Raw genomic sequence first — 13,329 nt, forward strand, 5'->3', positions numbered from 1 at the left:
ACTTGGGCAGGACTAAACTGTTTAGGTTATCCTCACAACTGTTCATGGTGGTTGTGGACAGAATGATGGGCCTTCCGGTCTCATGTCAACAAATCTCGTTGTGTATTCTTCTGTATATGTTTGTGCTACAACATGGCCAATGTAATTCCACCACACAGGGTGCTAGCATGTTCAATGAGATCACATGCAGCCTTTCTCGCTCAAGTGCCTATTCTGGATATTTGTTGAGCTGCAGCTTGGTCATTGGTACATACCTTTGCATCTCATTAGGCCATCTCTCAACAGTCTAGCGATGATGCCAGATTTGGATGCATAGTCCTTCCATCATTATTCAGGCAGACTTTGATCATACAGTCCCCCTCTGGATGCCAGCCTTGTCACCTCCTTTACCAGACTCCCCCTTCCCAACACACCAATGTCCAGATCTAAATGTTCTTATCTTAATCATGTGCTTCACAGACCTGACTATGGAGCAACGTATCTTCAGGTATCTTCCTCCCCATTTTACAGACAAGGTAACTGAAGATCTGAGCATGCACAGTACTTGGCACCTCTGGGACTAGAACATGGGTCACCAATATGATGAAGTCAAGTCTCACTCACTTAGCCACACCACCTCCAGACGAGGCCAAATCTATGTGTAAAATGGGACTGTTGCAACTAAACCACATCTGCAGAGTACTGAGAAACAAATTAATTACATGATCACATGCTGTTTGCTTTACAGGATGGTCTTGTGGTTAAGGTATTTGTCTCCTACTTCCCCATAGGAAAAGAACCATACTGTTCAGTAATGCACATGTATGTTGAAGTTTGAGGTCAGACTTAAGGTTTTGCATTTAGTGTGCAGTGAGGAATGTGGTGTAAGTATTGTTACTGTACACACTGGAGGTGATTGGGTCTTAGGAGGATCAAAATCTGTCTAGACTGATGTGTGGTGGTTAAGATGTGTTAAAGGAGGAAACGTTAACTGGGTATTTCCTTGATGTTAAGGGTCTTTGTGGATGGCCTTTCCACTTTAAGCAACCTGAAGTGTTTGTTTTAAACCAGGTTATTTCTCTGAGTATATAAAAGAAATTCATTCCATCCAGTTCAAGAAACTTAGTGTTCTGTTTGTTTTTAGTCTCATTTCTCATAAGCAATAATCTTAAAGAGTATCTTTACTTAATGAAAACATACTTTTGTGTTCTTTTTCAGCCAATTCAAGATTTAGCAAGCAGCCCACCAGAGAGTTCGTTCCAGAAACTAGCACCCAGTGAACATAGGTACACCTTATTGAGAGAAAAAGATGAACTTTAAAAACTTGAAATAATCTTGCAAGCCTTTCAGACAGCAGCATTGACTTCTGTGTGGTTGAAATAGTAACCCTATATTTTCATAATTCTGTGTATTTTTATTTGGGATAAACTGAAAAAATAAGTTTGTTTTTTTTTCTCCCTGGGCTTGTAAATACATTTGTTTGGTGGGTCATTCTGTACAGCGTCTTTTCAAAAGTTATGTTCCTAATGCTAGAGTAAAATATCAGAGACCCGTCTAGACTTTTGATCTAACTCTAATCTGTAAAACTTTTATAATCCAAATGAAGGTGGTATTGACAGAGACATGCTGTTAACTTGCACTATCCCATTAAATAGGACTTTTGGGTTGTTTTCTGTGTAATCGGGTAGTACGTGCTTTTATTTCTTCCTCTCCAGGTGAATAGTTATGCTGGTACTTCTTTTTTTGTCACATTCTTCTCATCAAAAGGGCATATTCTGGATACTTGGGGGGGAATAAATTAAAGTTTTACAGAATCTTGTGTGGTATTTTACTGTACATATGAAACTTGCATGAGTAAACAAGCATGACTGTTAAAAGTATCATGTGGGAAAATTAAGATGGATAAATTAAGGATATGTCTGTATTGCCTTCTCTCATGATCCTAAGCCCTTAATGCTGTTGCACATAAAAAGCCAAGTTAAAGGAACATATGAAGGTTGCAAAATCAAGCACTCAAAAGTTAAGACAGGCCAGAATTAGGGTTGCCCATGCAGTATGAGAGTCTTGAACAACATAATCTCACACTATTTTTTTCTACTGAACCCTGCCTCATTTGTTGCACAGGGTGGATGGGGTTCACTTAATGAGCTTCTAGTCAGTATTCTGTTTAATCCCCATTGTCCAATCTGACACCAGGCCTTCTATAATCCCTGTTCTGAAGACAGAATTATAATTTTTCTCAGGGGCTCATCACTGTAGTATCTGAAAGCTTCACAAAGCTTATTTTCACAATATCCACGTGGGCTGAAGAGCTATTCTCTCCATGTTCTAGATGGAGAACTGAGACACAGGGGTTAACGTCAAGGGTCTTATAATTTGGGGTGCCCAATTTGACATACAGCACCTGATTTTTGAGAGACTTGGCATTATGTAGCACTTCATATGTTCAAAGCACAGCTCCCATTGGCTGCAGCTGGTGATGGTGCAGCACTTCTGCAAATCAGACTACAGCATCTCAAGTCAGGCACCCAGAAAATAAAGCACACACAATTAGTGACCACTTGTGAGAAGTTTATTAAGTGCTTGCCTAGCATCACAATGGAACTCTGGTATGCTCAAGGAGAGAATAGCCAATAGTCTGGGGGTTGGGGCACTCAATCTGAGATGTGGAAGATGAGGGTTCAAATCCCTGCTTTGGAGTAAGACGTGACTCCCAGGTGGGTGACCTAAACACAGGTCCAGTTGCTATGATCAGTGTGTGTCTGGTTTTTCACAAGCGCTACCCTTGCTTAAGTACCTAACTTCAGGAGAGGGTTTGTGGCTGTGAATCCTTAAGAGATAGGTGCATAAGTCCCTTTCTGGATCTTGCTGTATTCCTATAAATGTCCTATAGCCTTAGGTGGTTCCCTCCTCAGCAGGACTTCTGTGACCACCTTTCTTGGGTGCCTAACTTGCCCCATACAGTACGTAGGGTACTAGGGGCCATAACGTGGGACTGTGCTTTTCTCTGGGCAGCTGGACACCTAGGAATTAAGTGATGTAATGCCTAAGGTCCCTCTGAATGTAGCCCTTACTTCCTAATGCTAGTTGACTTATGAGGATTTACTTCTCCCCAAACTCACTTACCAAGGATGCCCTGCCTAATAAATTTAAACCACTCCTCTTTTTACCACTTTCTCAAAAAACTTTGGAACCTCTGAAGTTACTCTGTTGAGCAGACTCTATATTTCTCCAGTGTACTTCAGCAAGCACTACCCCAGCAGCCCTGACCCTAAATTTCCAGGCCCTCTTCTACCTTTCTGTATGATTAGTACAGATATGCAGCATGAGTGCAAGCCCTTGCCTACCACTGGAAGTTTTGTGAGCCCCTTTCTCCCTTGTAGTGAAGTCACCAAATGCTTCTCCTGGTTGCCACAGCCCTAGCTATCACTACTACTAACTAAATCCTCTATCCCCTGTCTTCTGCTTTGGTATCACCATCTCCTGCAGTGATCACTTTAGCTTGTGAGGAATAATACAGATGGTCAGAGAGTAGATCCTAGCTGGGGGGAGTCTACCCTCCATTCCCCGTGATCTCAACCCACTATGGGGACCAGCTGCCACAAACGTGAAGATTGGTTAGCAAGGTCTAAGGTGGCTCTACTCCAAAATGTTCCAGGGTGTTTTCCCTCTATAATGGTTCTGGTGCTGTGTTAGTGGCTGCTGTACCAGGCTATGAGGCACATGAGCTACCTGCACTAAGTATATGCACGTGTCACTTCAGTACATAGCAACCCTGTAGTCCTACGTGCTCTGTGCAGTAAACAGAGTAGCCCAAACCATCATGAATCTGTTGGCAATGCTGCTGCTGCTGCTAAGACTTTAGGATTTGGCTAGAAAATGCCAAGCACGTCATAGGTGCTGCCATAAACAAACCAGAAGCAGGAAGCCTGCCTTCAAGAGCTCCTAACCCCAAGGAGAAGGGGAAACACCACTTACTGTACACATCAGTTACATGGTCTATAAGCAACATTGCAGATGTTCCTCTTCGGTGGATATTTTAACATGAAAGAGGTGGCTGAGCTCAGGTAACATGCGTGGAAGGCACTACACAGGTGATACTAGGTATGCACACCTCTGAATTTCAACATTAATGTACAGCGTAAATATAGCGCACAGGGTGGTGAGCCTCTATGCAGATGCACAATGTGATGAAGAACTCTTCAAGCACTGTGTCCATCCACCATTACATTTCACTAGTTTAGATATTTTCCCTCGGGGAGGACAATAGCAAATGATACTTTCCTAATTCAACAAAAGCTTATTTTAAATATTAATACATAGAATATTGTTTTAAATTATTAAAATAATTACTTTTAAAAAGTAATAGATTCTTGCTTGCTTACTTATACCTGTCTCTGGAAATTTCTACTACATGCATCCGATGAAGTGGGTATTCACCCACGAAAGCTTATGCTCCCATACGTCTTAGTCAGTCCATAAGGTGGCACAGGACTCTTTGCCGCTTTTTTTGAAAAAAAGTAGTAATCCATTAGATCCCGTAAAGGAAATACAGAATGCCACTCAAATACCTGCTCTTCCGAAAATGAAGGTAAAAACCTTACTTAGTCTGGGGAAAAAGTGCCTGGCTTGTATTCCTGAGGTTTCTTAGTGTCCATGGAAAATTAAATGTTCGTTTGGCTACTGCAGGGACCCCCCTTTTTTCCTTCTATGCAAATAAACTTTTTTATTTCTCAAGTCGAGGTTTGTAATCCAATAGTGTTGCAGGTTTAATGGTATACTAAGTTCTGCGTACATACAAAATGTAATGAAAAGAGTTTGTTTACTGCATTTTGCTGCTTCTAAAATATGAATAATTTTGACCTATTACATGGAGTTTGTTTGCAACAGTACAATGAATAGCACGGTGCTATAGCTACAGAGTGGCATGCCACTACCGCACCTTCATCAGATTTTCATCCCATGTAAGACAGTGTGCCATGGTTCAGTCGTGCACAGAAGGAAAGTAAATGTGTCCAGGGAAAGTCCCACAATCACCAATGGCTTCTAGTTAATTAAAAAAAAAATTGAAAAGTAGGAGAAGTTTAAAGGTAAAGACTATCAGCTAAGGAAGGAAACAGCCTAGTGTAACAATTATTACAAGTCCATCAGCAGAGCTTACAGTCACGGTTCATGCATTTAAAGGAAGTTTTTCTTAGGCGTCATGAGCAAATGAGCTAGATGACACAGGAGGTCCTTTCCACTCCATCTGGTTCTATAGATGTCGGCACTTTAGCTTCTACTGTGCAGTTTTGTCAATTTATATGTTAGTGATTACTTGTGAAAACCATTCTTGTGTACACAGGCTCAGGGAAGCTCAGTCTTGCTTAAGAGAGACATCTGAACAGCTGCACATTTGGGTTCACATTTTTATTTTACAGGTAATTAATAAATTATGTAATTAAGAAAGAAAGACCCTATACAGGAAACTTGTGCTCAGACGAACAATCGCTTACAATATTTAGGCACCAAAACCCATAATCCCACCATTAGAAGACAATTACGTCCACAGACTGTGCCAAATCCTTGGTTGCAGTGGTGCTCCATTTTTGTTGTTGTTAAACGTGATGCAGTGGCAATTCCCTGCTGGGCTATGGAGCACCCAACAACATTGTGTAATGAAGCTCCACTTAAGCAACCTTTTTTTTTTTTTTTTTTAGAGATTTATTTTGTACAGTCAAGCAGGTCTCAGGGAAGATGAGACCACTTGAGATCTTAAAGAAGCAATGGCATAGCCTGTGTTCTCCCTCAAGGCACTAACAGCAGTGCTGGAATGGGGATGGCAGACATGGCTTGCCACGATAGACTATCCAGGGTTGGGTGAAATTTAAAACTTGTTAAAAGCCATATTTAAAGATGGGAGGTGCAGAGAGGGAATAGTGCTCCAAGTGAAAATCAAGCAAACAGGATAAATGAACAGCAGATCTCCAGAGGAAGACTAGCTAACTATCCATGCTAGCAGCTGTGAGCAAGAATACTACAGAGAACACCAGCAAACCTTGAGTTCTGGAGAAATGCTATGCTGAGCTAAAAGTCTACTAAGAATAAAGAATACAACCTAGTAGAAGTGATCCAGTGGAAACTGAGGAAAGAACTAAACAGTTGTGTGGCAGGAGAGAGCAAGAAGCATACCTGACCAGCCCATACATAAGCACTAGGTGAACCCACCACATCTGACTACATCAACATTACTGAAACTGTGATCAGATCACCTACTGGTGGCACCACCTGACAAGTTACTGGTGAGTTCACCAGGATTGTCAGCTTCACAGTCCTTTGTCTTCCAGATGTGACGGTTGTAGGTCACAAAGTGACACTAAATCACCACTACATCCTTGAATAGGTGGAATGGGAATAAAGGATTGAGGAGTTGACATTGCTATAAACAGCAGCCAATGTCTTTATTGAATGATCTTCTGTCCTGTCCCACCACTGTTTTGATGGAGGCAGGCTGTGAACAAGACATGCAGGAAAAAGGGGAAGAGCATCTGAGCAAGTGCTTCTTAAACAGATGGGGGGGGGTGTTTAACCCCACAAAGCAGCTTTCAAATACAGGCTGGGAGGAGAACAACCAAAGAATGCTACCTCTCCTAGCACAAGCAATCCCCTGGGATTTTGGCGGGGGGGGGGGGGGGGGCTGTCTGAAGAGGGAGAGAAGGGCCTGGATTTGAAAAAGAAAACCAGCTGGATTTTGAAGACATGGATACAAAAGAAAGATAGAAAACATGACATTTCTTTAAAAAGAGCAGAGTGAATTTAGTGCTCTAGAAAGGGAGGGGAGCAGCACCACGACTTTGGTAGAGTTTGATAATGCAAGCAGGTGCTGGGTTTAGTTACGCTTTCGCCACAGTTGAAACAATGTGATTTAACCTTAACCCTCAGGCCCCATTGCCAGTCTGTGCATCTGTTGAGGAGAGCAAAGACAGTCACACCAGACTGTATGGGGGCTTGGGCAGACAAACAAATGAAGAGTAAAACCAGCTCATTTTTAACATTTGATCAGAACCAAACTGTGAAGTTTAAAAGACAGAGGGGAGTACTAATAGTGTACTGATCTTTGAAATCACTTAATAAAAGTGCTCCAAATCTTAGGCCCCTCAGGTTTTTTGGTAAGAATGCTCCAAAGCCTTTCATAATGTGTTCTCGATTCTCAACTAAACCCACTCCAGTAGCATCCTACAAAATAAGGGGTGAATTTGGCACACAACCCATGATTCCTTAGGGCTGCAGATTTCTTTATGATGAAAATGTATTCCTTACGGCTTTCAAAATTACAGGACTGACAGTACGTATCTCACCGCCCACTTCACCCCTCCCAAACAGCAACACAGTTGTCAAAACTCACGACAGACTTATGTTCAAAGTGAAGACTGCATGTCTGTCGTCATCACTGGGACTATTACTTCCAGTCCTAGTCACACTGAAATCTTACTTCAGCTGGATTTTTTGTCACTTTGGCTAGGGAGGTCTGGACAGCTGGAAGAGAGCTCCTCAATCATTTTCTGTTTTCTTCTCTGTATCAATTTTCCACCTGTGAAGCCCAATACCCCACCACCAAGTGCAGCTGCAATTCCTGCCACTTTGAAGCCTGCGAGGAGACCAATAGGACCCCCCACCACTCCACCAATGAGTGCACCTGCCACAGGCAAAGCTGCCAGCTTATATTTTGCAGCCTGTAAAAGAAAAAAAAATCTGTTTAGAACACACACCTGTGGTGATGTGCATTTCCCCCTCATTACTCTTGGCAATACACCTCGAATTCTTGGTGCATAAATAAACCTTACAAATTACAGTTTTTTTAAAATACACTATTCCACAGTAAGAGAGAATGTGCCCAAGTGCTTCAAACTTGAGCTATCCCATATATGCAGTAGGAAAACAGATCATTTTAATTGCTATTGGTTGATTTTATTTGCAATATAAAATCCACTGTCTGGCCTACATAATTCAAACAAATGTAAGAATTGTAATCTGCCCAGAAACTTTCCACTAACATGCCGAAGCTCTATTTGCGGGTTGTTAAAAACTATTAGTGATATAAATGTGGTTTAGTATCACAGCAGCATGTGTCCCAGGTATCCTTTCATGTCACGCTCATTTGACTCTTCTGAGCCAACCAGTGAACACTCTGCTGCCTGGTTTTGTAGGTATTCCACTGAAAGCAGCAGCAGAACAGCCGTCTAATGAGGCTTTAGGCCAAAGAAATTTTGTTCTGGCAGACTGCATGTAATAGAACATTACAAGAGATTGATTTTTTTTTTCACGACCTATGTGTCATTTCTTCCTTATTTCCTTAATTGCTGGTTCCCTCAGCATTAAAGACGGCAGATCAATTGGGTTAATACAGAAGATTGCTGGGAGGCAGAGTACCATTGATTCACCAGCGGGAATAGATCCCTACCTTCCCCAAGTTTTTGGTTCCCTCTTCAACATTCACAGTAGCACTGCTGACATGGTCTTCAATCCTGTCAATCTTCTCCTGCTGAGACTAGATGCAAAGGAATGAGGAGTGAGGTTACCTGCTGGGAAGCAGCAGTAAGCCAATACACACTATTTTAATGCCTGTAATCAGGGCCCCACAGCAGCTTTCATCTGCTACACACTCTAGCCATGCAGCCTTAATGGTAGTTCATTAATAGCATCTGATAAACCAAGCTGTAAGTACAAAACCACTTCCAAAAAAGAATGTAACTATGAGGTAATAAAATGGAGTGTTATTATACAGAGTATTGATACGGTTAAAGAAAGAGCAGACTAAAATGTATTCTTATTTAATCTACTGTTATATGAATGGATGAATTTGCATCTCAGGGAAAAATCCAATAAATCCAAACAAGCATTTATGCTTCATGCTGAGTTTCATACTCAAAACAATTCCTTTTCTAATAAGAGTGGGTACAAGGCAGGCACACATTGTATTACACACAACATTTCCTTGATTGATTAAAGAAATCCCAAAAGCCATGATTTACCTATGAAACTATATTACGTTAACGTAACCCTACCGATCTAATCTCCCGACTATGCTGAAAATACACCGAAATTGCACATCCATCCTCTGCTTTATGTTTGTTTAATTTATGCAAAAATGCTCCACTTTCCCCAGTCAGTCACACACTTACTGCGAGCCCCCTTGAGCTTTCGGTGAGCAGCCTCCCTCAGCTGCTAGTTGGAAATGAGATACTTCTTCCCATCTTTTGTAAACCACAGCAGGACCCCAGTCTCATTCCGTCACAAAGCACAATAGGCTGACCAGCATGCAGTTTAAAATGTTCTGAATTTAAGATCTCTGTTCAGAACAAGCTTTGTTTTAATCTTTCTAGCGCAATGGCTGAGCCCAGTTCTGTCAGAAGTGGTGTAATGAATGTCTGTGGCAGACATGTAATAAGCCATGTGTATAATGGGAACTGATGATCTTGTGATTAAGAAGTGGGAATCAGGCGCCGAGTTTATAGTCCAAGCTCTGCCACAGTCCTCGAGACCCTGGGAAACTTCTGTGACTCAGTTTCCCTGTTTAAAGGAATAGAGAGAATACTCTCTCGGCTCTCAAGGGTATAGCGAGTCTTCAGTCATCATAAAGTGCTTTGAGATCCTCAGATGGAACACACAATAGAACAGCAAGGTATTGTCAATATGTATTGCATTCTACAGCAGTATCTCAGCCACACAAACTCAGGGTTCATATTTCTCTGCCAATTTTAACAGAAGAGCAACAGCAGCCCTGAGAAGATGGTGTTCTGTCTCCACTTCTTCCTGCTCTCTCTTCATCTCCCACCTTGTTTCTCTTACTTAGACTGTAACTTCATTATTTCTAAACCAGGACTTGGGCCATATTGTGATGCTGTGATATTTTCTGGGGAAGCAGTCAAAGTGTCTGAAAATCCTATAGGTATCAATCTTCCAAAGGTGATGAGCCCACTAACCTCCACTGAAGTCACTGTAGGTCAGGCCCATATTGTGCATGAGCAGTGCATAATTTTCCACTTAAAAAAACCCAAAACAGCCTATTGAGATGTGCACCCAATAACGATAGTTTTAACCACTGATAACTAACTAGGGTGCCGTGTTTGGAGGGCACCCAAACAGTGTTTCCACCCACGTGTTTTTACACATACAGCCAGATGGAAAGAGATACTGACCATTAACGATGCATTACTGACTTAACCTATACTTAACCTAAATTGTTTTTAGGCACTCAAACCAATTTATGCATCCTCATAAGGAAGGTGAACCAATTTAACCGAACAGTTTCTAAACCCATGTAAATTAAATCACTGCAATTTCTGTGTGTACACAATCTATCACGAGGCAGATGAGAGATAGAATAGATGGCTCATGTGTGCGCATACAGAGTTTCTTTCCACCACAACATATCGTAGGAGAGAAGAATGTGGGTGAAACTTCAGATCCTTCCCTGAAGTCCTGACTAAGTAAGCAAAAACACAAATCGTGTTCAGTGGAGTCTCTCTTGGACTTCTCACCACAACCAGAAATGCTGAGAATGTGTGGAAACCAGTAGGAAAACTGTTCTAATGTTCACGCTCTCCAGTGGTTAGTATGATGCAAAGGGAACCTGACAAAGGAATTTGGATTGAAAACTATCCCCATCAGCAGCTTCTGTGTCGGCAAAAATTAAAGACTATGGAGCAGCTAACAGTAGTTTCTTTAAAGTAAGGAATCAAGATACAAAGAAAAATTGCCAAGACAGGATCAGAATCAACAGGGCTCAGTGGTCAAGAGGCATGCAGCATGGAAGCTGTTGATACACAGAGAGAATAGCATTAGTGTCTGTTATTCCCCAGCAAGCTTCACAGACCTCCTCATGGTGAGGCAATTAAGCATGTTAAGACAGTGCTACTGAATGCTCCTAATTGCTGCAACATGGTGCGTGAAAACCAAGGGTGAAGAGGGGACCTACCTTAAAACTCACTCCTTGAGAATGTAATGTAAATCTTTATCCTGAAAACCTCATGAGGGCTTTCAATACAGTACTGCAGTGTAACATGACAACATTCTTAAATGGACACTGTCAAGATAGACAGTGGATAGTGAGGCAAATTCCTTACCCCGGTTATTAATAGTTTAGATGATCAAAGGTCATTTAGCTCCAATGAACTAGCACATGCTCCTGTTCCTCACTTAACAAAATGGAAGTTTTATCTATTGACCTCAGGGGCCTGATCCTCACACTACTGATTTTTCTTCTTCGTCAAAGAATCTAGATTTTCCAAAAAGGGGGAATCTGACTTTAGTGGGAGTTTACTTGTAAAAGGAATGCAGAACCAAGCCCAAGAGTTTGGGTCTAGCTTTTGTACTGTTATCTCCCCCAAACGCCTATATTTTATTGAAATGCATAAGGATGTGTGCACATATGTATACATACTATTTAAGAAAGTGCCAGATTGACAGACTTGGAAACATGAGTTCTCTACAGTATTTATCCATAGACAAAATACAGCACAGACATCCAGAGTGCAAACTTCCCTCGCAGCCTTGAAATCCTGATTAGGAAGGACCATTCTATGACTCCATTCAGTCACTGTCATTTTCCTGAAGCTACTAACAAGGGCAAAATGTGACAGGACTTCTGTGCCCTAATAAGTGGGCTGAGACAATTTCATATTAGGCTGCTGAAAAGCCATTGGATAGTAGCAACTTAGTCTGACTTCAGATCAGCGACAAAAGTCTCCACTATCTCTTTACCAATTATTTGAGCCACTCAGTCCTCCAGGCTTTGTCTTTATCAATTCTTTATCTAGAGTTTTAGATTAATACTTACATTGACTAGTAAAGAGAAGTCAGTCACCAACTGGCTGAGTTGAATCAAGTCCTACAAATAAAAAATGATTTCTTATATATTTGCTTAAAGAAAAGGAACTTAAATGGGAATATAAGGGAGCTCCAACATACCTCTTCTAAAGTTTCCCATGATTCAGCAGCATTTTCATCCTGAGGAATTTCAGGGAGTGGGGAATACACCTGAATAAAATTCTGAGAAGTGTCCACAGCTCCAGTGTTATACAAAGGCTCTGAGTGAAAACATGATATTTATAAATGCATGTATTCTATTAGAAAACAGGTTGCAAAAAATTCTTTGTCTTCCCATATCTTAATATCATTTGAGAATAACATGACAATTGACCCAATTCAAGCCAGATAATAGCCCTAAAAAGTTTATACGAGCAAAGTTCTATTCTGAACACCACAAATCTTATTTAAAAAATTGTGCTTCCCCCCAAAAATATTAAATTTCTTAGAACAGACACACTCCCCAGGTTTGCTCTGAAAACAATTATCAAACTATGCTACTTAATTCGGGTTTAATTCATTTTGTATGGATTATGTATTTTAAAATTTAGCAAAAGAATCTAAGCTAAGGCTAACCTGGGCTAAGCACTTTTTATTTATATAGGATAGATATAAACAAATAATTCATGAAATCAGAGCGATGGTTCACATAGTTATGGTTAAGTGCACCATCGATTTGATTTCTAGTCCATCTTTCCCACTCTGAGCCAGCAGGAACTAGGAAAGGACGACCCGCTAAAGAAGAAAAATGAAACCCTGCTAACGCTAATAAAAGAATGGTAGAGTGTTGCTCAATTCTAAACCCTAAGACCAGTTAGATAACAGCACCTTTTTACAACAATGGGCTTTTAAGAGGCTGAAAGTATGGAAGAGGGATGTCAAATACGTGACAAGAATGCCCTCCCCCCTCTCCTCTCCATATACACACACAAAGGAACACAGATGTGGGGCGGGGGGAGACAGGGGATGCTATTTTGCAAGGAACAGCTAGAAAGGTCACTTTATAAAGTAAAGTAATCAACCAGAACCTTGTGCATCTCTCTTACATCAACTGTACTTGGTAAGTGATACAATGGAGACTGAACAAGATACGCTTCCAAAACCTTCATAACAAATTCAGGTTTGGTCAAAGCAACGAGAATAGTGAACTCTAGTTCTTTTATTCCCCTAGTTTTAAGGTTTTTCCCTTCTCTCAATAATTCTATATTAAGTCTTTTATATAACATCACTGTGGAAATAAAACTAAATTAATACTTAGTTTTGAAGGAGGCATGGCCTAGTGATCTGAGCACAAGGCAGGGAGCTAGGAAGCAGGCTGCAATCCAACACTGGATACCTTTGTGACCATGGGAAAGTCGCTTAGGGCCCAATTTTTCAGAGATGCTGCTCACTAAGTTCTCATTGGCTTTAACTGGAGTTGTGAGTGACCAGCTCTTCTGAAAAAAATCAAGCCATTTAACCTTTTGGTCTCAGTTTCCCTATCTGTAAAAGAGGATATTACTA

At 41.1% G+C, this 13,329-nt stretch overlaps 2 protein-coding genes across 7 annotated transcripts in view; one reads left to right on the forward strand and one right to left on the reverse strand.

The window, feature by feature from the left end:
- Positions 1–1,793, forward strand: part of ERP44 (endoplasmic reticulum protein 44) — a 127,425-nt gene extending 125,632 nt beyond the window's left edge. For all 4 annotated transcript variants that reach the window (XM_073332524.1, XM_073332522.1, XM_073332523.1 and 1 more), the window contains one exon: positions 1,198–1,793. In XM_073332524.1, coding sequence (XP_073188625.1) covers positions 1,198–1,299 — 102 coding nt within the window. In that variant the 3' untranslated portion in view covers positions 1,300–1,793. The remainder of the gene's footprint in view (positions 1–1,197) is intronic.
- Positions 1,794–5,658: 3,865 nt separating this feature from the next.
- Positions 5,659–13,329, reverse strand: part of STX17 (syntaxin 17) — a 78,603-nt gene continuing 70,932 nt past the window's right edge. For all 3 annotated transcript variants that reach the window (XM_073332527.2, XM_073332526.2, XM_073332528.2), the window contains exons 5-8: positions 11,929–12,047; positions 11,798–11,848; positions 8,420–8,506; positions 5,659–7,691 (exon numbers count right to left, since the gene is read on the reverse strand). In XM_073332527.2, the coding sequence (XP_073188628.1) occupies positions 7,452–7,691; positions 8,420–8,506; positions 11,798–11,848; positions 11,929–12,047 (497 nt within the window). In that variant the 3' untranslated portion in view covers positions 5,659–7,451. The remainder of the gene's footprint in view (positions 7,692–8,419; positions 8,507–11,797; positions 11,849–11,928; positions 12,048–13,329) is intronic.

Source organism: Lepidochelys kempii, chromosome 2, assembly GCF_965140285.1.
Source record: "Lepidochelys kempii isolate rLepKem1 chromosome 2, rLepKem1.hap1, whole genome shotgun sequence".
Classification (NCBI taxonomy): domain Eukaryota; kingdom Metazoa; phylum Chordata; order Testudines; family Cheloniidae; genus Lepidochelys; species Lepidochelys kempii.